The 26,053-nt window shown below is 38.7% G+C and overlaps 2 protein-coding genes and 1 non-coding gene across 3 annotated transcripts; 1 reads left to right on the forward strand and 2 right to left on the reverse strand.

Annotated features, from left to right (window-relative positions):
- The first annotated feature begins 294 nt into the window (after positions 1–294).
- LOC120162716 (ricin B-like lectin EULS3) lies at positions 295–1,845 on the forward strand. Its single transcript, XM_039172812.1, has 4 exons — positions 295–426; positions 516–656; positions 892–1,014; positions 1,633–1,845. Exons 1-4 carry the CDS (start codon positions 295–297, stop codon positions 1,828–1,830), a joined length of 594 nt encoding a protein of 197 aa, XP_039028743.1. The 3' UTR covers positions 1,831–1,845.
- Positions 1,846–2,372: 527 nt separating this feature from the next.
- On the reverse strand, positions 2,373–2,562 carry LOC120162736. The gene has a single exon (XR_005519572.1). It is a non-coding gene; the product is annotated as a U2 spliceosomal RNA (small nuclear RNA).
- Positions 2,563–22,443: 19,881 nt separating this feature from the next.
- Positions 22,444–24,335, reverse strand: LOC120162632 (thioredoxin-like 1-1, chloroplastic). The gene is made up of 5 exons (XM_039172743.1): positions 24,033–24,335; positions 23,640–23,819; positions 23,372–23,536; positions 22,787–22,989; positions 22,444–22,747 (listed from the first exon to the last, which is right to left on the reverse strand). The coding sequence occupies exons 1-5, from the start codon at positions 24,279–24,281 to the stop codon at positions 22,696–22,698; spliced, it is 849 nt and encodes a 282-aa protein (XP_039028674.1). The 5' UTR covers positions 24,282–24,335; the 3' UTR covers positions 22,444–22,695.
- Between the last annotated feature and the right edge of the window lie 1,718 nt (positions 24,336–26,053).

Genomic DNA, 26,053 nt, shown 5'->3' on the forward strand with positions numbered 1-26,053 from the left:
TTGTTAAGGATTAATATATTTTTATAAATTATCGACACAAACTGACAAGTTAAGTTTGTCGGTTGTCAAATTTTTTAATATTTCTTCATAATTTTCACCTACTACTTATTATTACTCGATATTTCCGATAACGCTAAATCAAATTTATCAAATATCTTTTAATATATCGATAACATCGTATATTAGCCGTATATTAATTCGCCTTTCCCGAGTTTCCCTTTTGGTCACATTCACTCATCACCATAGGAATGATGATGAAGACAACCGAGAAAGACCACCACCATCTCCATCACCATGTGTTTCCTCGCCGTCTCAGCACTACCGCCACCACCAAACTACCATCAACCACCCGCCTTTGACGGACCATATCCACCGCCACCGCCATCATTATACTTCCAGCAGCCTGCCTTTGATGGACCAACACCAGCATACTTTCAGCAACCGGGCTTTACGTCACCCACGCCACACCAACCACCAACCCAAGAGACTCATGTCCACCACCAGCCTGAACATAGTTCATTGAACTACTCTACACCAACACCACCCACAACAAACCTACTGTTAAAATCTATTGCAAAGCTGGTCCTAGTTATCATCTTACGATCAGAGATGGTAAAGTTGTTCTTGCTCCATCTGATCCCTCTGATGAATTCCAGGTACTGTATCAGCAGATTCACAATTTTCTTTAACTTAATTTTTATGGATTAATCTACAAAATTATCAACTTGGTTTATTATGAGTTTTCCCTATATTGTGTAGTTCAAAGCCGTATAACTTGATTAAACTCATTAATTGACAACCCAAAAGCCCCCTTTGACTGTTGAAACTCAAGATTAGGGCAAATCATTGATCTTATTTTGATCTGGATGTTGATTTTTGTTGTTGTTTTAGCACTGGTACAAAGATGAGAAGTTCAGCACAAGGGTGAAAGATGAAGTGGGTTTCCCCAGTTTTTCTCTGGCTAATAAGGCCACTGGTCAAGTCATTAAACACTCCATTGGAGCTTCTCATCCTGTAAGAATTCTGTATGGCTTTCACTGTATTTTTTAGTTCCTTCTTATGTGGAAACACGGGTTTCTCCTTTGTATTTCGTTGCGCTTAAGAACTTTTGCATTTCCTCTTTTTCCTTTTAAGATATGATTTCTGTTTTGAGTTGTTTAACACTTGACACGCTTTCAAATTACATCATGAGATTGGTTATGGCCTATGGGATACTGCAGAAGTTAAACATAGGAATTATCCGAGTCACAATTTTTTTGTGGTGTTATCCGTTCTGCCAATTCAGTGGTCTATTGTTATTGTAGCATGATTCGATATTGGGGTAGTTTATTGGCTGCCCGAAATATTCAAGTGGCTTATCACGGTCATGAACAATTCTCGACAATTTTATAGGTTTTCAGCTTTTCCATTGCTAAAATACCCTCTTTATCTGGTAAAACCAAATGCGTGCATTTCCGATTCTTGTGGGCTGAAGTGCTGATAACTTCACCGACCCTTTTTTCTTGACTCCGGCAGTGGAAAGAATTGTTGTTTGTGCATCTTGATGTTTTATTCATTTCAGATGGTCAAAACATAAGAGAACATTTGAATTTATCAACCTTGAAGTTTTGCTTAAAATGGGTTTTCCTGCAGGTCCAACTGGTACCTTACAAACCAGATCTTGACGAGTCCGTACTATGGAGCGAGAGCAAGGAAGTCCATGATGGCTACAGAGCTATAAGAATGATTAATAACATTCGCCTGAATTTAGATGCTTTCCATGGTGATAAGAAATTCGGTGGCATCCACAATGGTATACCGTGTGTTGTGGCAATGGAACAAGGGAGATAACCAGATATGGAGGATTGCCCATACTGTAAGTTAATCATAGCAAAGTTTCTAACCATCCTTTTCCTTCATATGATAAACCTCAAATATGAGTCGAATGTTGGTAATCTCTGTTACCATGTTCTTTTATGGTTCTAATATGGTGTGATAAATGCAGGATGCTTCTAATATGGTGCTACTCGTTATACATTGAACCTGTATCATTCCTGCAGTCGATGTCATAGCTTCGAAGGGTCCCATGAATTATCTTCTTGGGGTTTTTCTTGTATGTTTTCATTCCATGTGTGTGAGGCCTACTAAAACTTTTTACCAGTTTGCAAGAAAGAGAATAAAGAACATCTATTGCAGAGATGCTAGACTGCAAAATTTGCCTATGCAAATTTAAAAGTGTAGTTTACCTATTGATACAAATTTCTAAGCTCACTAGTCATTTAAACTGCTACCATTGCTTTTCTTTCCCTGGAGAAGACTATTGATACCCGAATTCTTTTCTAAGATTGAAATTGCCTACCATATAAAAAAGGATCAGAGCAAATTAGAATTGGGTGGGGTACACCAGGCCCGAGCAATTGCGAAGCTTGGGCGACACACGAGAGCCCCAGTGGCAAGCTTACTGTGATAGGATCTACCCCTAAAAAAAAAATTAATACCATATGGTCCAATGGCCCACATACCAGATTAGACTGATAAAAACAGATAATACACTTAATCTTAGCCGAAAGGCCGAGAAAGGTTGAGTCTATTTTACCAAACCGGCTTGTTTTAAATGCTCCTTCTTAGCCTCGTTCCTTTATACTAAGGATGTGGGATTGGGCAATGTATTCAGCACCCTCGTTTGATTCCAAGTTCCGACGAATCTGAACGACACTATTGTCGGCTTTGATTCCAAGTTCCGACGAATATCACCGCCCTCTTTCAGCCAAACACCGAAACGTTATTATTATCGACATCCTTTCACCTTTGTTAGCCAGCCACGTGAACAGAAGTCGATCCCTCCTCCATCGTACTTCTGCAAACCCAAGACGCAACCTCTACCGTGAGTCTTAAGGAATCCACCGCCTGGTTGTCATGTACCATCCTTCAGTCCGACACGACTCCTAAATTGTCTCATATTCATAAGTCAAACCCCTCGTCTCATATTCATAAGTCAAACCCCTCGTCTGCTCCTATGCCGGTTTCTCCTTTACAGTCAACGAAGGCAACACCCCGTCTTGAAAACAGAGCTGTCGCCACCTCTCATAAGCAATGCAGTCTGCTTCCATCACCACTTGTCGTTCCTCGTGATTACCGTCACTGAACCCTACTGTTTCTAAGCCGCCTGCAATCCCAAAGGCTCATGGTCGTACCGTCTTCTGCTATTCACTTGCGAGTGTTGCCGACTCGTAAACCAAAGCCGCCTTGTCTTTCGAGATATTGTGGCTGATACCTGATATCGTCGCTGTAGTTGCATAAGTCGAATCTCTTAGATCTGGACCATAAACTGATAACCCTAATACTGATTCGATCCTTAATATTAAGCATAGGTAAAATGATCGAATCTGATTATGTTTTGTGGTATTATTTAAAAACAATAAAAAAAATAAAGCACATTTACTGATATACCTTAACGATTATAAATCATTGCAAAATAAAATAATTATTTTTGTTTGTTTTAAGATGAGAGAATTACTTGTCATAAAGTGTCACGTCGTATTGTCATAAGAGGCACACGGTCTGATACATAATATATGTTATAAAGTTTATTAGTAAGATAGAACAATTTGATATTAGATTATTTTACTCATATGGTTCAAAATTTTATTAGATGATTATATAAAGGTAAGATATATATCAGATTCGGTTTAAGATTAATCTCAAATATGATATTAATTTACATAAAAGAAGAAAAAGATCATTTCATAGTATTCAATGAAACCAATATTAATATTTTCTTTTCAAATCATACAACAATAATGGCTCAAAATGTACTTTATTAAGACTATTATTAAAACCAATCACATAATAGGTGATAGAGATACAAGGATTTATTATTTATTTATTTATCATTAACAATAAATATTATCAATAATCTTTAGAACTGGTAATTGAAAACTCTCAGTTCATACCTCCATTCTCTCTTAAGTTTTAAATTCAATACTTATTAAGAGTAAAAATTTCCTTCTAAAAATAGTTAAAGACTAACTTCATCCTAATATTTATGTAAATACATAAATAATTATTAATTATATTAAAATAATCTTTTCTTTAATCATTGAACTTAAAATATAAGAAATAATTGATTTTTTTGTTATAAAAGAACACTACAATGAATGATGTGGTACATTCTTATCCAGCTTGAATGCCTTAGGATTATAGGATAGTTTCGATCTTAACACTGCGTTCGCAACGGCAACCACACCCAACTCTGACTTGCTAAATGCCACAAATGCATCTTCTCTAGCACCAGGTGAACATTTATTACAGCTAAGATCTGTGAGCTAGTAGGGTGAGTGACTCTATTCAAGCGCAATATCATATTCCAAGAGTGTGTAGTGGTCATACAACATATAACAAAATAATTTAACTAGAATTAGGCTTGATGCACCAGGCCCGAGCAAGCGACGCTAGAAAACCCCAATATAGCAAGCGCAATATCATCTTCTCGGATTAAGCTTGAATTCCTTCATATGATAATAAACAGTGGGTTCAAATAAATGTAAGGAATCATAATCAGTAGCAAGTTTTTCAGACCATACCTCTAATGGTACCTCCAGTGGTGTTTTTCCTCCTATCGTTGATGATGGCAGACGATTGATGAGATGACCAGCATATGTCACAGCCTCAACCCAAAATGCCTTGCCTAACCCAACATTAGATAGCATATTTCGAACTTTCTCCAATAGTGTTCGATTCATACGCTCTGCCACCCCATTTTGTTGTGGTGTATTTCTAACAGTGAAGTGTCGAACAATACCATACTCATGGAAAACGTCAAAGAATGGGTCACTTTTATATTTCCCTCCATTGTCCTAAGACGTTTGATATTTTTGCATGTCTGGTTCTCAATCATATTTTTCCATTTAAGGAAAATTCGAAGCACTTCATCTTTAGATTTCATCGGATACACTCAAACTCTTCTGGAAAAGTCATTGGCAAGTTGTGAAATGGATTCTACGGTATCTCAACAAATCGTGGATGTTGGTTTAGTTTTTTGAACAGATGAAGCACTTGGTCAGTGTGTGTGGTTGGATATGTTGATTCCTATGCTGCTGGTGATTTGGATAAGCGTCGATCAACTACTGGGTATTTGTTTACTCTTACTAAAGCCTCAGTCAGTTGGAAGTCTACTTTGCAATATACGGTGGCTTTGTCTACTACAGAGGCAGAATACATTGCAGTTTCAGAGGCTGTGAAGGAAGCAATTTGGCTTAACGGGTTGATGGAAGACTTGGGAGTTGTGCAAAGTCACAATAAAGATCAATGCTATTTACTTAGAGAAAAATCAAGTCTACCATTCAAGGACAAAGTATATCGACGTGAGGTATCACTTTATGTGGAAGATCTTTGAATAATGAAAGATTTTACTTCAGAAAATTGCAATAACAGAAAATCCTGCAGATATGATGACCAAGGTGATAACAGTAATCAAGTTCAATCATTGTTTGAACTTGATTAACATCATGAAAGTATGAACACCTTCGGGTGTATGGCGCTTGTGAGCGCAATTAGATACACTACATTAAAATAACTTCTATCAAATTTGAGGAGTTGAAAAAATTGAATAGGCTTGGTAATTTCAAATAATGGTGGAGATTTGTTATGTTTAACTTACAAATTGTCAAATTTAATAAGTTAGCAAAGTTGACAAATTAATTGATGACTAACTTATACACATGAAAAATTCATAAGTGGCCAAATTGTACACATGAGTATTTCATTTTTAATCCCTAAAATATTATGACTAAACTTATAAATAATCTAATATTTGAAAGATTAAAGATAAATTTTTCATGCGTACAAATTAATCACCTACAATAGATAAATTTTTCATATATACAAATTAACCACCAACTTGTGAACTTTACTAGTTTATTAAATTTAACAATTTACAAACCAATCATAACATTTTACGTATCAAGCCAGCTTCTTTTATAACTCCTCCTTATCCTCTTCTCTTTATATTCGAAGGATGTGGGATTCGGCAATGTATTCAGCACCCATGTTATTGACTGCTCCTGGGAACTAAAGGGTGAACACCTTTGATTTTAGAGGCAATTCATTGGAGATAATCTTTCTCCTTTTATTCATCCCCCACAAATCTCTGCCTTTCATTTCTGGTTTCTGCATTTTTTTTTCATGGCTATACGATGAAGAAAATAACAGACACACACACAAGAAAGAAATCAATCTCTTTGCTTTTAAGATTCATACTTAACTAACACATGAAATTCGATATTTGATCTTCAAATCAAACTCCTAAGCTTTGATATGATCATTGCAACAATTTGTATGAGGAAATAACCAACTTCTCAACTCAACTTTACATAAAATGCAGGCAGAAGTATACCAGATCATCATTCTGCAGATTTAACACTTAAGAATGTTAAGTCAATCCTGACAGAGTACTTAGAGATGGATGAGAAGCAACAATAGCGACTTTCTCTTCCACCTCAAACGTCCTGTTGTTTAGTTTTCGAAGAATCTATGAGACTTGGTTTTAATCTATGTTATTTTCAATATTCCATTTCTTGTTTGCTCATCTTTCTTCAATTATCAGTTCCTTCTTTTACTTTACTAACGTCTGATATATTTGCCAAGGGCCAAGAGTTTGGGCGTAGAAAGATCGGTGCAGCCAAGAACGAGTTGCCGGCAAGTTACCTTGGGCTACACTCCATTTCCTGAGATCTTTCGATGATTACGTTTCATATGGATCAGTGTTATAAAAAAATAGAATAATCTAATTACTATTAACGCGGTTGCAATTAATCTCCGGGATAAAAACATTCAATTTTGATTTTTCATATTATCCATATAAAACGATGTGGTGTCACTATTGAGTGAATGAGATGGTTGATCCAGTGGTGTCAAAACAAAAAAACCAACTCAATTGGCAGTAACCAAAATTTCTTGTCTGGTAATATAGACACGTTTCGAGCATCCCGCATCTCAAGGAGTAAATTATTTGACAAATTTTCTTCAATAGACACGCGGAAACATTAGAGAGATGGGTTTGAATTTGAAAACAATATAATTTTAAGCTTGTGAATCATAGAACAACACTTGGGAGGAAATAATGGGAGCTTTGAAATTTTGAAATATTTGAGTGGATCCAGTTGTTCGAATACCCCACATTTTTCACTAATCATTCAAAGTTTTTTTTTTTAAAAAAAAAGCAAAGGTGGCCAAGTTGATGAATTTAAATACTCAAGCAACCTTATCCAACATTTCCTTTTAAAATTATCTATTTCTTTCTTTGCCATCTTTGTCTTTTTTTGTGATTAAACATGCAGGGCAATACGTTCTGTTAGGTATGGCTCATAAATATACCAGTAAAGAGGACAGGAGATGGAGCGAAGCGAACATCAACTGTCCTTACAAAGAAAGTCTCGTTGTGGGGTTACGAATTATGTGGGTTGGGGGTGCGGGGGCGCAGCCCCTGCGGTACGGTACAGGGTTAATTTTGTAATTATGTACCAGGGTTTTCTATTATAAATAGAGATGTAACCTAGACCTAAAATATCATCATTGAATAAAACTTCTAGCGCCGCCTAGGCACCGAGGACGTAAGCACAATTGCCGAACCTCGTAAAATTCTCGTGTTCTTTCGTTTTCTTTACCCGTTTTCGTCAACAATTGGTATCAGATGTCAGGAGCAAAATTCGAAGTCGCGAATTCGATGGTCAGGGTAACTTCGGATTATGGCAAACGAGGGTGAAGGATCTATTGGCGCAGCAAGGGATCTTGAAGGCTTTGCGATCTACAAAGCCGGCGTCGATGGATGAGGAAGATTGGGAAGAATTGCAGCAGCGAGCGGCAGGAACCATACGATTATGCTTGGCGGACGAGGTCATGTATCACGTCATGCATCTATCGTCTCCAGACGAAATTTGGAGGAAGTTGGAAAGTCAGTTTATGTCCAAATCCTTAACGACAAAACTGTATCTGAAGCAGCGACTGTATGGGCTGAAGATGCAGGACGATCACGATTTGGCGCAACACGTGAATGTATTCAATCAAATCGTTTCTGATCTGGCTCGGCTTGATGTGAAAATTGAGGATGAAGACAGAGCGATGATTCGTTGTGTTCGTTGCCTCCTCTTACGAACACATGGTGACTACTCTTACATATGGGAGACTATCAATGTTGAGGAGATTACTGCAGCCTTGTTGGCTCACAACCAGCGGAAGCATAATGTAGGGGAAAGCTCTCAAGCCGATAGCTTATATGTCAAGGGTAATCGAGATCGTGGATGGAAGCCAGAGAAGGCAGGGTCCGGGAAGCGGAATTCCAGATCCAAATCCAGGGATAAGAAGACGATTCACTGTTACAAGTGCAAGGAGGCGGGACATATGAAGCGAGACTGCCCGAAGTTGAAAAAGCAGACTGATGAGAAGCGTGATGGCTCATCCAAGTCTGTGAACGTGGTCGAGGATGATAATTCTGATTGCAGTGAGGGTGATATGCTTTCTATTTCAACGACACAATTGACGGATGCTTGGATTCTTGATTCTGGATGTTCTTATCACATCACGCCAAATAGGGGAATGGTTTTCGACATACAGGCCGGTTAATTCTGGTTCGGTTTATTTGGGTGATGATCGATGTTGCAATATTGTTGGTATTGGTGATGTCAGAATTAAGATGCACGATGGCTCCGTTCGGACGTTGAGTGGTGTTCGACATATCCCAGACTTGAAGAAGAATTTGATTTCCTTGGGCCTTTGCACAAGATGGTTTTATCCCTAAGGCTGACGAGGATAGGGAAACCATTCGGATTGTTAAAGGAGCATTGACTGTGATGAAAGGCAAGATGACTGTAGGAATATCTACAGATTGTTAGGGAGTACCGTTGCAGGTGGAGTTCACTCTGTTGAGTCCTGTGATGATACGACAAAAATTGTGGCATATGCGCCTTGCTCATCTTAGTGAACGTGGTATGGCAAACACAAGAGAAACTTGTTGCATGGTGTCAAAAGCTGTAAGCTCGACTTTTGCAAGTATTGTGTTCTTGGTAAACAGACTAAAGTCCGTTTCAAGACTGCGAAGCACACAACTCAAGGGATTATTATTATGTGCATTCTGATGTATGGGGGCCTTCCACGACATCGTCTTTGGGTGGATCTAGGTACTATGTTACTTTTATTGATGATTTTTCACGGAAAGTTTGGGTGTATTTTTGAAACAGAATCTGAAGTTTTTGAGAAGTTCAAGCTATGGAAAGCTGAGGTAGAAACCAAACAGGATGAAAAATCAAGTTTGCGGTCTGACAATGGTACGGAGTACACAGATTCACAGTTCCTACAATTCTGTAAGGAGCATGGGATTCAGGGCATTTACAGTGCGCAAGACACCACAACAGAATGGTGTTGCGGAACGAATGACAGGTCGTTGAATGAAAGAGCCAGATGTTTGCGGTTGAATGCGGGCTTCCCAAACACTTCTGGCTGAGGCTGTTAACATGGCGTGTTACCCTTATCAACAGATCGCCAGGGCATCGCTGGCTGGGAAAGTTGCAGAAGAGGTATGGACTGGTCATGATGTTAGTTTTGATAACTTACGGATTTTTGGTTGTCCTGCTTATGTGCATGTACCTGCTGATGAGAGATCCAAACTTGATGCAATCGAAGGAGTGCATTTTTCTGGTTACAAGAAAGGTGTCAAAGGATTCAAGTTCTGGGATCCAGTTGCGAAGAAAGTGATTAGTAGAGATGTCGTTTTTGATGAACAGTCTATGTTGCAGCAGAACACGACAGTGGTAGATTTCGAGCAGTTTCCAGTTGAGAAACCAGAAACTTCTCAAACCGACTTCTGGTGGTTCCACTACGGATGATTTGCAGGATTATAGTCTCGCCAGAGACAAGGTGAGACGGACGAAATAAGCCCTCGAACAGATTGGGTTTTGAAGACTTGGTATCTTTTGCACTTACTGTTAGCAGTGATGATCCAGTTACTTTCATGATGCCGTTACTAGTCAGGAAAACGACAAGTGGATGGCAGCCATGGTTTGAGGAGATGGGGTCTTTAATCACAATCGCACATGGGATTTAGTTCCCCTTCCTGAGGGTAAGAAGCCGATTGGTTGCAAATGGTGTATAAGAAGAAACCAGCAGTAACAGAAAAAGAGGGGAGAAGTTCAAGGCTCGTTGGTACGAAGGGTTTTTCATAGCAGAAAGGAGTTGATTATGATGAAATCTTTTCTCCTGTGGTCAGACAACTTCAATCCGAGCAGTACTTGCATTGATGGCTAGTTGGGATTTGCATTTAGAGCAGATGGATGTTAAAACTGCTTTTTTGCATGGTGATTTAGAGGAGCAGATCTACATGCGGCAACCTGAAGGTTTCACTCAACCTGGAAACGAGCATTTAGTTTGCAGATTGAAGAAATCTTTGTACGGGTTAAACAGTCCCCGAGACAGTGGTATAAACGGTTGACTCCTATATGATCAAGATTGGCTACAACCGATGTGAGTATGATTGTTGTGTCTATGTAAGAACCTTGATGATGGTTCTTTATTTTCTATTAATGTATGTTGATGATATGTTGATTGCTGCGAAGAACATGGATGATGTTATCGGTTTGAAAACTTATTGATTCAGGAATTTGATATGAAATTAGGTGCTGCAAAGAAATTCTTGGAATGGAAATTTGCAGGGACAGAGACTCAAGGAAACTGCGGCTATCTCAACGGGGTTATGTTGAGAAAATGCTAGAAGGTTTGCGATGAGCAGCGCGAAACCAGTTAGCACTCCATTGGCGAATCACTTTAAGCTCTCATCAGAACAGTGCCCTAAGACAGATAAGGAAGCTGAAAATATGGCAAAGGTCGTATTCTAATGATGATGGCTCTTGATGTATGCGATGGTATGTACTCGTCCTGATTTAGCTCATGCTGTTAGTCAAGTTGTAAGTACATGTCTAAACCTGGTAGCAACATTGGGATGCAGTCAAGTGGATCTTTCGGTACTTAAAGGTACTGTGGGACATGGAATTGTTTTTGGGAGTCAGCGGGATAATCCTTTGGTTGTAGGATATGTGGATTCAGACTATGCAGGTGACTTGGATAATAGAAGATCTACGACAGGGTATGTGTTTACTCTTGGTGGAGGGCCTATTTGTTGGAAGTCTATGTTCAATCTATTGTGGCTCTATCTACAACTGAAGCTGAGTACATGGCAGCGGCTGAAGCTGCAAAAGAAGCTTTATGGCTTACTGGTTTAGTGAAGGAGTTGGGTGTTCAACAAGGTGGAGTTCAGTTGCTTTGTGATAATCAAAGTGCTATTCACTTGGCTAAGAATCAGGTGTATCATGCTAGACTAAACATATTGATGTAAGGTTCCACAAGATCAGAGAGTTGGTTGCATCTGGAGAGGTTTTGTTTCAGAAGGTACATACTGATGAAAATGCCGCTGATATGTTCACTAAGCTAGTTACGACAGACAAGTTCAAGCATTGCTTGGACTTGTTGAATGTTTCGAGTTGTTAAAGAATCAAGGTAACCCGACCCACATTGAATTTTCCAAGAGGCAGGATATTCGCCAAGGTGGAGATTTGTTAGGTATGGCTCATAAATATACCAGTAAAGAGGACAGGATGGAGCGGAGTGAGCGAAGCGAACATCAACTGTCCTTACAAAGAAAGTCCGTTGTGGGGTTACGAATTATGTGGGTTGGGGGTGCGGGGCGCAGCCCCGCGTACGGTACAGGGTTAATTTTGTAATTATGTACCAGGGTTTTCTATTATAAATAGAGATGTAACCTAGACCTAAAATATCATCATTGAATAAAACTTCTAGCGCCGCCTAGGCACCGAGGACGTAAGCACATTGTCGAACCTCGTAAAATTCTCGTGTTCTTTCGTTTTCTTTACCCGTTTTCGTCAACACGTTCAACTCATAAATGCAAAAAATTCCTCAAAAAATAATTATAAAATATATAAATACTAGATGAATTCGTAATTTTTTTTTGCCGGTTAAAAACTAGTGACCTGAATATGTTGTTGCCCTCTTCTGGGTTTCTGGCATTGTCATAAAAAAGAGACAGTCTAGCAAATATCTTGAAGCAGTGGTTGATGATGTCCAATTCACTGTCTCAAGCAGAACATTGCAGACAACTCTTCAAGCTTCCATCAGTACCATCCAAAACTAGTAGATATCATTAACATAAGATATAATGTCACGGGCTACAAACTTGGGTCCGAGATATTGATGTAAGCGTCCGATAAAGGGGTTCAAATTAGAAGATCGGGCTTACCGTAACCACCAGACTTAGCCAATTCTTGGAGAATGCTTAACAAGTCCGTGAAGGAACTATTCCAAGGCATCCGAGAGAAACGACGAGGGCGATGGGGGTAGTGTTGTCGAGGCTCGTGGATTCGAACCGAGACATGTGAGCAGATATCTGTAAGAGAATTATACAGACTATTGGGCTTGCCCAGAACCATCAGATCTGGCCCGTTCCTTGGAGGATTCTAGAAGGATACTGTTAGGTGGGATTTCCTTGATTTAAGGGATTGGGTTAGGTAGGAATCAATCCTAGCCCTTCATGTAAAACGATCTTAGCCATCGATTGAGAGAGAGCTCCCCTATAAATAGAGAGCTCTCCTCCTCATTTGTGATCACCCAATTCCATTCTTCTCTTTGTGAGAGAGTAATAAAGCTCTTAGGCATTTGCTCTTAATTCTCTTTGTGTTCTTTTGTTTCTAGCTTGCTAACTTTCTAGCCTTGTCGGCTTGTTCTCTTTTGTTCTAAAGCCTTTGTGGCTTGTGTTGCCGATCGTGAGGGCTAAGTTAGCCTCGAGAGTGTTCCTTTCCGAGTTCTTTCAAGTGCCAACGTGATTCAAGTCTTGGTGACTTAGAAAGTTCCCACTGTACACGTGCTTCGGAGTTTTGCTTCAACACAGGTGGCTTGGATTAGCCACAACAGAGTTTTGCTTCCGCATTATTATCGAACCCTATTGGGTGTGTTCGTCGCTTAGTGAGCCAGAGCCTCACAAGGACGTGGGTAAGGCTGACTTAGGCGTCATTTCAACCGAGGAATCGCCTAAGTGCCGCACGGATCAACTAGTTGAAGTCTAGCCCCGTGACAAGTGGTATCAGAGTGTTTCGTTACGAGCAAACAACGATCGTTTCGACCAAGTTTGGTGGAAGGTGCGAAAACGGGTAAGTTCTGTTTACTTACTTTCAATCAATTTACTTTGATAATTGAATGGGGCACAAGAAGAGAGGAGTTTCCGCACGCAAAGGCAAGGAGGGCCATGGTGGGAAACAAGAAGAGAGTCTGTTGGGCTCAAGAGCGTCATCGGTGTCCAAGCATGAGGATGCCATGATGAGTTCGCCAGGAATGCTAGAGGCAACGATAGCACACCAAGGGGTGTCGGTTCTCGAGGTTGAGAGGCTCAATGGTGAAGCCGAAGGTATGTCCGAGCGAGACACGTTCTCTCATGAAGACGAGGAGAGTCTTAATGAGGAACAAGGAGAAGAACTCTCATTGTACGAGTAATGAGCCTACTGGATGGAATGTATTATTGACCACATAGAGAGGCTCATTAATCTAGAGCATATCTCAACTTCGTGGGAACAAAGGGTCGGTAGACTTGAACAAGCCGAGGATGAGGCCAAGCAGACCCAAGGTGTTGTGGAGTCCCGCCTTGATCGATTAGAGTCCATGGAGGGCAGATTCAAGGTCGAGACGCAACGAGTTTTCGACGAGTTAGAGATGGTTCGATGGAGAAATGCCCAAGAAGCCGAGGTAGCGGCTTTGAGGAACAAGGTGGATGAGCTCAAGAGGGAGCTGCTCATTTGCAAGGGAGCAATGAGTGAATGGGGTGCGCTCAAGACCTTCTTAGAAGGACTTACCGGGGTGATGCCCGGGGGAGAGCAAGGTGATGCCCAGAGACTTTCGGGAGTCATAGCTGTAGCCGGAACGCTAACTGAGCTTACTGATGTCAAGCCAAGTAGCAATATGTCATCCAGGCCCATGCCCAGGGATAGTGGCAATAATGGGGGAGACCGGGAAAAGGTGCAGCGGGGAGATGGTATAGAAAGCTCTTCAAGTGGCCAAGTTGAGCCATCGACTGTTCGCGGCCAAGGAAAGCCATCGGGAAAGAATGGCAAGGCCAAGTCCGGGGAAAAAAAGAAGGTGAGCAGGGAAAAGCTGAAATGCTACTTCTGTGATGGTCCTCACTTGATAAGAGGATGTCTCGAGAAGCGTCGCCTTACAACCATCCTGAAGATGATGGGAGAAGGAGAAGTAGCGAGAGTTGGCGGAGGCACAAGTAAAAGTGCCAAGTCAAGGGAAATACTTGGTCCAATTGATGGGCTCAATGCGACCAAGCAAAGATCAAAACGAGGCAAGTCTGTCGATGATGAGGTGGCCGAACCGAGGGGAAATCTCGATGCGATTGCGAGTGTTCAAGCAATCAAGTCAAGAGCAAGACTTGATGAGGCTACGTGTTCTAAAGTAGTCGAATCGAGGGGAAAGCATGGTGCGACTACCAGCTGTCAAGTAATTCACCCAGGATCGAGACGTGCTGAGACTGCGGGTGTCAAAGCAGTCGAGCAGAGGAAAGGACCCGGTGCAATCGCGAATGATAAAGCCATCAAGCCGAGGGTGCAAAGTGAGCATGTTCGCTCACAGTATGCCAAGATGGAGGCGTGGTCCAAGTTGAGGCTCCTCAGGCATAAGGGGACACTGAAGGAGTATGTGAGCTGATTCAGAAGACTAATGCTCAAGGTCCCAAGTTTGACTGAAGAAGATGCATTCTTCACCTTCATGTTCGGGTTAAAGCTGTGGGCATAAAAAGTGTTGGAGCGAAGGGAAATCAATGATCTGTCTAAAGCCATGACAACCGCGGAGTCCATCAAAGAGTTTGGAGTCAAGAAGAACAAGACTTCCAAATCCAAGCCAAAAGCCGAGGGAAGTGGCAAGATATCCTGCAATGAAGGCAAGTCGAAGGAAGAGGAAGGTTGTTCCTCAAGTGGCACAGCAAGTCCACTCAATGATGAACCAGACGGTGGATCTGGTGATGATGTGTGCACTAGTTTAAGTGACACAGACGATAAGCCGAGGGTAAGAGTCGAGCAAGCGAATGGGCGCAAACTTGAGGTGCCAACAGTATTGCAAGATTAGCCGAAGGGAGCCGAGTCATCCAAGGTGATGGATGAGCCCAGGATCGAGTTGTCTGGAGAAGATAACGCACCAAGGATCGAGGGGGCGTTGCGACTTGGCTCAATACGGTTCATTTCTGCCAAAGCAAGTAGAGGCCAAGGGCAGACAAAGTTGTCTATGTCCAAAGAGTCAAAGCAAGGGCTTACCGAGGATGTTCAAGAGAGGAACAATCCTTCAAAGACTCGTAGACAAGAGTCGAATGGGGACAAGACATTGAGGGACAAGGCAACCGTGGAGACACCACCCATATACAAGGTGGGAAGCAAGCTCTAACCTTCGTGTTAGAAGGGAGGATGCGAGAAGAAGCATCGGACTTTGCCGTGAGAAAGTGCCGATTCATGATGGCGCAAAGAACTCCAATGACAAGAGTTCAATACGGGGAGTGTCAGACTTCATGGAGCAAGAAGGGCTGACGCAAAATTTTGAGTAAATGCCAACAAATCAGAGGGGAAGGTACATCTCAACACTATTCTTGTGTTCTTGTAAGCTTGATTTGCAATTTTAAGTGAGTGTAGGCCGGGCAAGACCTAACTCTTAACGCGGATGAAACAAAGTTTGGATGGGATCCAAGACTTTACAGCAAGGGACAAGAGGGTCTAAGTCGAGGCAAATCAAGACTTATAGGAAGGAGTTCCTACGGAAGAGATGCACTTGTGGGCGTGTTAGCCCATTTCATCACTTGGCGGCAAGAGCCGAAGCGAGCACATCCATTATGGGAGGTCGAGTCCTTATGGGGGGACATGAGCAAGCGGAGGCGTCGAAAGGCAACCAAGTTGATGTGAACTATGGCGGAAAAGATCGTGAAGTTATACGAGGCAAAAGCCAAGGCAAACAGTACGTATGGGAGGACCGCGATGAGCCAAGGCACTGAAGAGTATCCAAGATGGTGTTGCCCAGGATCGTCGAGTGCAGCGACGAGGGCATCGCTAGGTTCGGTGGGGGAGAATGTCACGGGCTAGAAACTTGGGTCTGAGACATTGGTGTAAGCGTCCGACAAAGGGGTACAAATTAGAATATCGGGCTTACCGTGACCATCAGACTTAGCAAATTCTTGGAGAATGCTTAACAAGTCCGTGAAGGAACTATTCCGAGGCGTCCGAGAAAAACGACGAGGGCGATGAGGGCAGTGTTGTCGAGGTTCATGGATTCAAACCGAGACATGTGAGCAGATATCTGTAAGAGAATTATACAGACTATTGGGCTTGCCCAGAACCATCAGATCTGGCCCGTTCCTTGGAGGATTCTAGAAGGATAATGTTAGGTGGAATTTCCTTGATTTAAGGGATTAGGTTAGGTGGGAATCAATCCTAGCCCTTCATGTAAAACGATCTTAGCCATCGATTGAGAGAGAGCTCCCCTATAAATAGAGAGCTCTTCTCCTCATTTGTGATCACCCAATTCCATTATTCTCTTTGTGAGAGAGTAATAAAGCTCTGAGGCATTTGCTCTATTCATTCTGAGTTCTTTAGTTCTTTGTTCTTGTTGCCTATCTCGGTGGCCAGTCGTAGCCACCTTCGTGTTTGCACTTCCACACGATAGTCCGACCTTGTGGCTCCGAGTAGCCACGTTGGTGTTTAAAGCTTCCACAATCCGAAGCCTTGAGAGCTTGGTTCCAATCTTTGTGAGTTTGCACACTCACTAGGCTTGGGTAAGACTTACTTAGTCGCGGAGAAGACCGATGAGCGTCTAAGGTCGCACGACCCGTCAGACCTTGACTCTGATATTCCGACGGTTTGGGGCGTCAAAGTTCTGGGGGCGTGACACATGAAAAGAAAATAACATTGCCTTCATAGTTGTCCTTAAAGTCGCCAAATACAAAATACTCATTATCTTGATTTCAACCCCAAAAGGAAAGAAAAAAGGCGATTTGATTAAAATGACATTGTTTAACCGAATATTTACTTTTTTAGCACCGTTTGATATATATTTCCCGAAGTGGCACCCTTTCGGCTGATCTGGCGAAAGGCGCATCCCCGGGGACGCGCTTTACCCGGGTTTTCGCTGACTCGGCTGCCACGTGTGGAAGGCGCATCCACGGGGATACGCCTTCCATTAAATGCCATAAATGCCCCCCATCCGTTTTCCCCCAACTACCCCTTCTCCTCCCCTATATAAACCCCTTCAACCCTCCCTCATTCTTCACACCAAAATCATATTCTCCTTTCTTATATAACTCAAATTCTCCAACTATTTGAGTTTTAAATTTTTTATTAGTGGTAAGAAATTTATTTTTATGTTAGTATTTTTTTAAACAGTTATTATATTTTATATTAATATAATTATATAAATATTATTTTTTTTATTAAAATAATATTTATATAATTATTATTTATTTATAATTATTAATTATTTTTTGTGTGCTAATTATATTGTTTTGTCTACAGTTATAATGGAAAATGAAATGTTGCTGCGATTGGATGTTGATCATATCTCTAGACATTTTAGCGATATGATAATATATTTTTTATAATTAATGTTAATATTTAAATTTATTTTTAATTTAAAGTTATTATGAATTTATATTAATTTTAATTTTTTATAATGCATATTATTTAGGATGTTGATCGTATTTTAGAGCGTTTATTAAAATTCCACGTATACTAACACCGAAACGTATTTTGCCATATTTGGCTTCTGTCGGGTTCGGGTATATTGCAACAATTATTGGCAGTTGCAAACTCGAACCTGTCCTAATTTCTGCACTGATTGAGAGGTGGAGGCCCAAGACACACACTTTTCACCTTCCATGTGGAGAGACTACAATTACATTAGAGGATGTCTCTATGCATCTGGGGCTTCCCGTCGACGGAAATATGATGTGTGGTATGGCGGATGGTGATTGGCAGTCAATGTGCATTGATTATCTTGGAGTTGCTCCGCCAGAGTTTAATGGAGGTAGAATAACTTTATCTTGGTTCAAAGCTAATTTTGAGGTTTTAAATGAAAATGCTTCAGAGGATCAAGCAAAGGCATGTGCTCGGGCATATATTCTACGAATAATTGGAGGAATATTGATGCCCGATAAATCTCGCAACCAGGTGTATTGTATGTGGTTGCGGCATCTGATCTATTTTGATGAAGCTGAAAGATATAGTTGGGGCGCTGCAGTTTTGGCATTTCTCTTTAGAGAAATGTGTTGGGCGACGAATTATAGGAAAACTGCTATCGGTGGATGTCTCCTTCTTCTGTAATCATGGGCGTGGTTCCGTATGCCTTTCTTATGCCCGATCGTGAATGAACCATATGTATTCCCCTTATTGTTGAGGTAATTTTCGAACTAAATTTTGATTTAAATATTTTTAATTAAATAGGGTGATATTTAGTTTATATTATATTTCATAGGTGGTCGATGAAAAGAAATAACCATAAAAGTATACCTACTGGGTTAGAGGAAATTCGTTTACTTATTTATACGAAAGCTGGGTCTGAGGTATGTTTTTAAATCTGTTTAAATATTAATATTTTAATTTAAAATGCTAGATATAATTAGAATATTTTATTTATTTGAATTGTATATTTATATTTCAGTGGATACCTTATGCGAGCGATGAAGTGAAGGCTTGCATCCCACCCCACCTTAGTGGGTCATTAGAGGTATGGATGTCGGTTATACCTCTTATATGTTATGCTATTATTGAGTGGCATCCAGTTGATCGCGTGCTCCGTCAGTATGGTTGTACGCAATATATTCCTGGAGCACCTAGGAATTTAGACGACGTGCATAACATAGATAGACGAGGAAAGAAAGAGGTTAAATGGGTGGTGAGACACAGAGATTGGATTGCGCTTTGGGAGAATCGATATGCACTGTTGGCCCCTCGACAATATTACGCTGAAACTGGTCATATGGTTACGGATAACTATATGGACTGGTTTAATGAAAATGGGAAGTTGTTTCTACTTTCGGCGGAAGCACGAGGGGTTAGCATTCCTAGGCGCCGAGAAAGACGTCAACCGTCTCAATATCATCGTCCCCCGACGCGTGGACGGAGAGAAGGTGCTACCGGTTCTGCATCAGTCCCACCATAATATCCTTATCCATCGATGCCGCAGGGGTACATGCCCAGCCCTCCACTTCATATGCCAAGCCCACCAGTTCATATGCCATCTCCGCAGGGTTACATTCCGAGCCCGCAGGGTTATATTCCTAGCCCGCCAGGTTACATTCCAATCCCGCAGGGTTACATTCCTAGCCCGCTATGTTACATGCCTAGCCCGCATGGTTTTATACCGTATGGAGGTGCATATACGACTATATTTAATGATCCAGCATATGGTTCATATACATCTTATTTGGCTGGTGGTGCTTCTCCACAGACACCTCAATATCCATCTGGATCACAGACATCGATGCCAATGTTTCCACAGTTTTCACAGTTCCCGGGGAGCTGTGGGATTGTTACTAGCACTCATCCAGGGTCGTTATTTTATACAGGCCCTACAGCCCCTTCAGCGTCATCTACACCAAATGAAGAAAATGCTGCTGATAATGATAGTGAAGATGATGAGACTGAAGAACAAGTTCCACGAAGAAATCCTCCACGAAATAGACAACTACCGCCATGTGGAACTCATTCGAGAAGACGACATCGGTGATCCAGTTGTATTTTAATATTATTTAAATAGTTATATTTCAGAATTTTATATAATTTGGTTATGTTATTTAAATGTTTCATGGTTGTTACATACATTTTTAATGTTATTTTTTATTCACATTAACATTAAATGTTTGATAAATGTTTTTAAAATACAAATTATATTATTCAAAATTCAAAATTTAAAATAAAAATAATATTATTCGAAATTTAAAATTAAAATATAAATTATAGTATTCGAAATTTAACATTAAATTTCAACTTAATATTCCAATTGTATTCGAAATTAAAAGTTATATTCCAATTATAGTTCACAATACTTAAATTGAAATTAAATTTATCCATACATATGATTTATCATTAACATATATATTAAAACGTATACATTAAAATCAACTTATCACTTCACATTTATTCGTAAAAACATCTCGATGCTCATTCCATACAATTTCAATGTCACAATCAACTTATCACTTCACATTTATTCAATTTATCCATACCATTTTATCTAATTTATCTATAACATTTTATCTAATTTATTCAAACTTCACATAACGTTTTAATTTAAGTTATGAACTTAAATTAATCTATATGTATAATTTTATTCTTAACTTGCTGAACTTTCAAAAGAAGTTAAATTTTGGTTATAATTTACCTGATTTCACAATCCATCTAGTGTCCCCGAGGGACATGAGTGACATAATAGGGCAATGATAACATATTCTCTGACAAAATAATGGAAGGCGCCCCCCTGGGAACGAGCCTTCAAGTCCCCTGAGAAATAATAGGTACTGATATGAATAGTGTCCCCGAGGGACATGAGTGACATAATAGGGCAATGATAACATATTCTCTGACAAAATAATAGAAGGCTTGAGTCGATGATACAAGAGCTGTTTGGCAAAAATAAGAAATGGTGCGAGTACATTATGGACATCAGTAAAGAAATGTGGACAAATGCGTATGACAGGGGGTATCGCTATAGTCATATGACAACAAACTTGGCTGAAGCAATAAATTCAACCTTAAAGGGGACGCATCATTTACCAGTCACGGCGTTGGTTAAAGCGACTTATTTTCGTTTGGGTCAACTCTTTGCAAAGCTCGGTGGACAAGCTCTTACTTGGATGCAAAACGGCCATATTTACCACCCAAGACTAGTAGCTGATTTACAGAAAAAAGTGACTACATCAAATGTGATGTTAGTTACAAATTTTTCTCGCACCCGTGAATTGTTTTGTGTAACCGAAATGCCACGTCCGCTGCAAGGGATTGAAGCTAACCCTTTCAGAGTTAATCTGCAAGAGAGGTGGTGCGATTGTGGTTTCTTTCAAGCACTCAAATATCCATGCTATCATGTCATTGCAGCTTGCTCACATTCGCATTTGGACTACAAAAATTATGTTGATCCCATATACCAACTTTCACAAGTATTCAATGTATATGAATTTGAGTTTCCGCCCATAGGAAATGAAAGAGACCCAAATGAGATTCAAACTTGGCTTACAATTGTACCAGATCCATTGCTATTGAGGGACTCATGTCGTCCAAAATCTACTAGAATACATTATGATATGGATATTCGGGAGAAGTCAACAGAACAAAAACGATGTGGGCATTATAGAAACATCAGGCACAATAGAAAAAAATGTTCAGCTCTGTTATCATCATATAACCGTTAAATCTTATGTAATTAATATTGTATTTAAATGAATGTTTTTGTTTCTAATAATTTAATGTTATTGCATTTTATATAATTTGTCAATGTATGTACACCTAAATAATTTTTTTAACTTTTAAATACATAAATATTTTTAATATATTTATTTAATATAAAAATTAATATTATTAGTTATAAATTTTTTTAAAATATAATAATAATTACACCTTCTAAGTAGAGAAAAATATTAAATTAAACAAATTAAAAGTTATTAAAAAATTTATGTATACGATGACATATTTCATGTTCTGATTGGAGGATTAAATTTATTAAATTAAATTTTCAATAAGATTAAATTCATAAAATATGTAAGTCTTGAAGATTAAATGTGTAATTATACTAATTTATTAACTTATGCATCAATATTTTCGTTAAATATTGATAAGAGATGACTAAATTGATAACATTTAAATAATTAACTGATCAAATTAATAGATTGATAATCAAAATTAAAAATAATAATATAACCATATATAATATAATTTCATACATTTTTCCTATAACTACAATAAAATCAAAACTGGTTTCATATATGTTCTATCATATTAATGTATATAATTCACTCCACCTTTAACACATTAACAAAATACATTTGATAATTCTTACATTATAATCGAAACACTATACATAATATATTACTAATTTATAATAATAATAAAAATAAAATATTTATTATTAAACAAAATACCAGCGTGACAGCCGAGTCATCAGAATCCCGTGAAAGCGCGTCCCCGGGGATGTGCCTTCCACACGTGGCATCCAACTCAGCGAAAACCCGGGTAAAACGCGTCCCCGAGGATGCGTCTTTCGCCAACTCAGTCGAAAGGGTATCACTTCGGGAAATATATATCAAACGGTACTAAAGAGGTAAATATTCGATTAAACAGTGTCAGTTTGGTCAAATTGCCAAGGAAAAGGCTCTCAGCATCCATACAATAACCACAACATTTTTACATTCACAAAGGGGGTTTTCCCTTGAAAACTAAAATACCTCCTCAAAAAATATACACTAGATTTGGTCAGCTCACACCAACCGTTGAATCAAGCAGGGCTAGGATACAAAAAAATAAATCCAAATATTCCTGCAACTCCATGGGAGACAAGATACACCTCTTCTTCACTTCTAACATGAACCAGTGAATAGTACTTTGTAATAAGTACTGTTGGGGTGGCAGGAAATCGAATACTTCATCGTCTCCCAGCACCAATCAAGCTTTTTTCCTCGCTGTCCCTTCGCTTTAAGGATGTCGTTGGGACTGAAAGCGGGAGCTTTGTTGTTGAATGAGATGGATCTTGTTTTGATACAAGAGTCTCTTCATGCATGGGAGCAGGAGTTGGTTTAACTGGTTTCGGTGTGTAGTGGAAGGGAAGGTCTTTGTTTGCAGATAATGCCATAAGCTCCTTCTCCTCGAGCCCTTTTGTCGGCCCAAGGCTGCATCGGTCTGGTGTGTGTTTGGCTAATGCATCTTTGAATTTTTTGATCTGTTGAATTGTAATTGTAATTTAGAACACATACCACGATAAACATGATCGATCCTAAAATGATAGTTATGAAGAAATAATCATGCAGTTTTGAAAGATGCAAAATCCACTGCCTCTGATGAGCAGCAATCGGAACAATCCAGAAAACAAAAATCAACAAAGAAACGCTGCATGCAAATTTCATTGCATCTAACTATTACGTCTTTAACGAAAGAAAATAATAAAAAACCAATTTATCCAAACTAAGATGCATTTTTCTTAATGAAACTAAAGTCCTAAACATTCAAGGGGATGCATCTTACATAAAAAAATCAAGAGCAGAAAATGGAATAGAACCATGTCTGATAAAATTGGCATCTGAAAGGAAGGATTCGAGACTGACCGTGGCATTAGTACAGCTAAAGCTGCATACACGCCCCTGAGCGCCTCGATAGAACCGGAAGAAAGGCAACACATGAACATTAAGACTATAGCACATCGACTTATGCTCCTCGTAATTCACCTGAAGGAACTGCACATCTGGATTCATCTCTGCAAATTGGCAAATCTGCCAAATCCAACATCCAAATCCACAATCAATCCAAATCCAAACAACACAAAAACATGTAGCACACAACCATGAAAGAGTATATAAATATATAGACACACACCTTGGGATGAAGAGCCTTGCAACCACCACAACCAGGGGAGAAGAAATCAACCACAACAAGCTTATCACCGGCATTCAAAAGAGAATCGACCAATTCTTGTGCAGATGTAACTTCTTTCATATTTGGTTGAAGTCCTTTCTCCCACCATTTTTGACCTCGACTAATAAGTCCAGTTTTCATCTGATTCCATTGAAAAAATCCAGAGGGGGGTGAAACCAATTAGTATTTATTTATCGATCTATGCAGCAGATCAAGTTATGGGGACGAAAAAGGCTTAATTCACTAAAGAAATAACAACATAGCCACACTTTTCCAAAAAAAAAATAAGAAAGAAAGAAGAACACAGATCTAGAAATTGAATTAAAAAAAGATGTAAAGTCAATTAAATCAAACCTGTGCTTTGATGGGAACTTGAGAAAACCTTCTCTTGTTCATATTTTTCTTCTCCAAAAAACCCACTCTTTGACCATTAAAATCACTACTCGAAGCGAGAGATTTCACCTTCAAAGAAAAAAAAGTGTTCTTTTTCAAACAAAATCCAGAAATTTTCTTAGGAACCAAACAAGCTCCACCTTCTAAATTCCTCTTCTGACTATAGAGACCAGTCGGGAACAGATTTGCCTTCCCCAAAACTTCAGCCATAGCTAGTTTTTCTTTTTCTTTTACTTTTTCTCGCAACAAAAATCAATATGGATTTGGTTTAATCTCAACGATAATTAAAATATAATGAAGAGAGAGAGTTTTCTTAGCAGTCTCTTTAAAGTTCTAAAGCGAAAGTGATTTATTTCTCTCTCTTTTTCCTTTTTCTCAGTTGGATTTGGTTTGCCAGGTTTGTTTGTTATTTTCAGCTCTAAAGGTTAGCTTCAGCCGTTGAATGTTTTTGTCGTGTTGTAAATGAACGGCTTGTGATGGATTATTTTTTTTTTATTGTGATGGATAAGCAGAAAACGTATTGGATAACGTACTTTTTAAAATTTTATTTTTTTGGTTGTTTTAATGTTACCCGTTTTCTATGGTAGTTTGAAGATGCACATGATGAGAGAATTGGGTAATCTATATGGATGGTCCTTATATTTTCGGTCTGGTTGAGTTCAATCTTCTTCTTTGTCTTTGCCATTAAAGCTGGTATTCAACATTTTGTTGAGAAGCTTGCATTTAGGTCTCTAAACATTTAAAACTTACAATACAGTCCCCCAACATTTATTCCGTTTGCAATATGGTCCCCAACTTAAACCACAGTTAGAAAATTAGGATAAATTATATAAATGGTCATTGAACTTTTCAGTCACTTGAATTTAGGTCCCCCAACTTTTAAAACTTGCAAAACAGTCATCAATTTCATTCTAAACCCCAATTTCCAAGTAATTCAATTTTATTCTAAACCCTAAATTCCAAAATACTTAAATTAAATTCAATTATGTCAAATTTATTATTATTTAATTTCATCTTATTTCATGTGATACATATTTTTTATATAAATAATAGTATAATTCTTATCTGTTGAAGAAATTTTTAATTAAAAAAGTAGTTAGGATATAGAAGAGGTTGAAAATAATTCGAATTTTAAATTTATAAAATGTTATTTGACGTATAAATAAAAATGTAAACTACTCGGTTGACAACTTAACTATCTAGCCCTTTTTACTTTTGTCATCGATCTTTTAAATTTATCAATCATACCACATAATTATTTAACTGTTTCAACTAAGCCACTAGTCGTTACCAATTGATAAAAATGATGATGTGGCAGTTAAAAGGAATTGGTATTATACATTCAGTCTTTATTATTTATATAATCAATTTGGTCCTAAATTAAATAAAATTTAATAAATTAATCATTTAATTAGGATCTGGCATGTGTTAGCACATGATCATGACACGTGTCATTGGTGACACATGTTACCACCTAATTATTTATATGCTATCAATTGGTCCTAAATTAAATAAAATTTAATAAATTAATCATTTAATCAGGATCTGACATGTGTTAACACATGATCATGATATGTGTTATTGGTGACACATGTCACCTCCTAATTAGAAGAAAATTAAGTTACAAAGAAGTAAAATTTGGGTCTTGGGCAAACTCAAACCTGAGTCACGCAAATGAAAGATACAGGGTGGAGCCACTAAGCTAACACCATCGTTTGTGTTAAGAGATATACAATAATACATATACTAATAGTATGATCAATGCCAGAAAAAAAAAAGAATAATGTAAAATGGAAATAATGAGATTTGAACTTCGGCAAAAAATTTGAAAGCAATAAATGATGGGAAAATATTATATTTTACAATAAAAAAATATTATATTTGATAAATTGTTTGATAGATTTAATATGTTTTTTAAATATTAGTTGATACAATATTTTAAAAGAATAAATTTAAGATTTATATATTTTTAAACTAAATTT

The sequence above is a fragment of the Hibiscus syriacus genome, unplaced genomic scaffold, assembly GCF_006381635.1.
Source record: "Hibiscus syriacus cultivar Baekdansim isolate YM2019G1 unplaced genomic scaffold, ASM638163v2 tig00111403_pilon, whole genome shotgun sequence".
In the NCBI taxonomy this organism is placed as follows: domain Eukaryota; kingdom Viridiplantae; phylum Streptophyta; class Magnoliopsida; order Malvales; family Malvaceae; genus Hibiscus; species Hibiscus syriacus.

Bases quoted from the DNA above. Each gene is read 5' to 3' on its own strand.
- LOC120162716 (XM_039172812.1), top strand. From the start codon at position 295: ATGTGTTTCCTCGCCGTCTCAGCACTACCGCCACCACCAAACTACCAT. The intron at 427-515 runs GCATACTTTCAG...GCCTGAACATAG, and splicing joins CCTTTGATGGACCAACACCA to TTCATTGAACTACTCTACAC. The intron at 1,015-1,632 runs GTAAGAATTCTG...GTTTTCCTGCAG, and splicing joins CCATTGGAGCTTCTCATCCT to GTCCAACTGGTACCTTACAA.
- LOC120162632 (XM_039172743.1), bottom strand. From the start codon at position 24,281: ATGGCTGAAGTTTTGGGGAAGGCAAATCTGTTCCCGACTGGTCTCTAT. The intron at 23,537-23,639 runs GTGTGTGTCTAT...TGGATTTGGCAG, and splicing joins GCAAGGCTCTTCATCCCAAG to ATTTGCCAATTTGCAGAGAT. The intron at 22,748-22,786 runs AACAACAAAGCT...AACGACATCCTT, and splicing joins AAACAAGATCCATCTCATTC to AAAGCGAAGGGACAGCGAGG.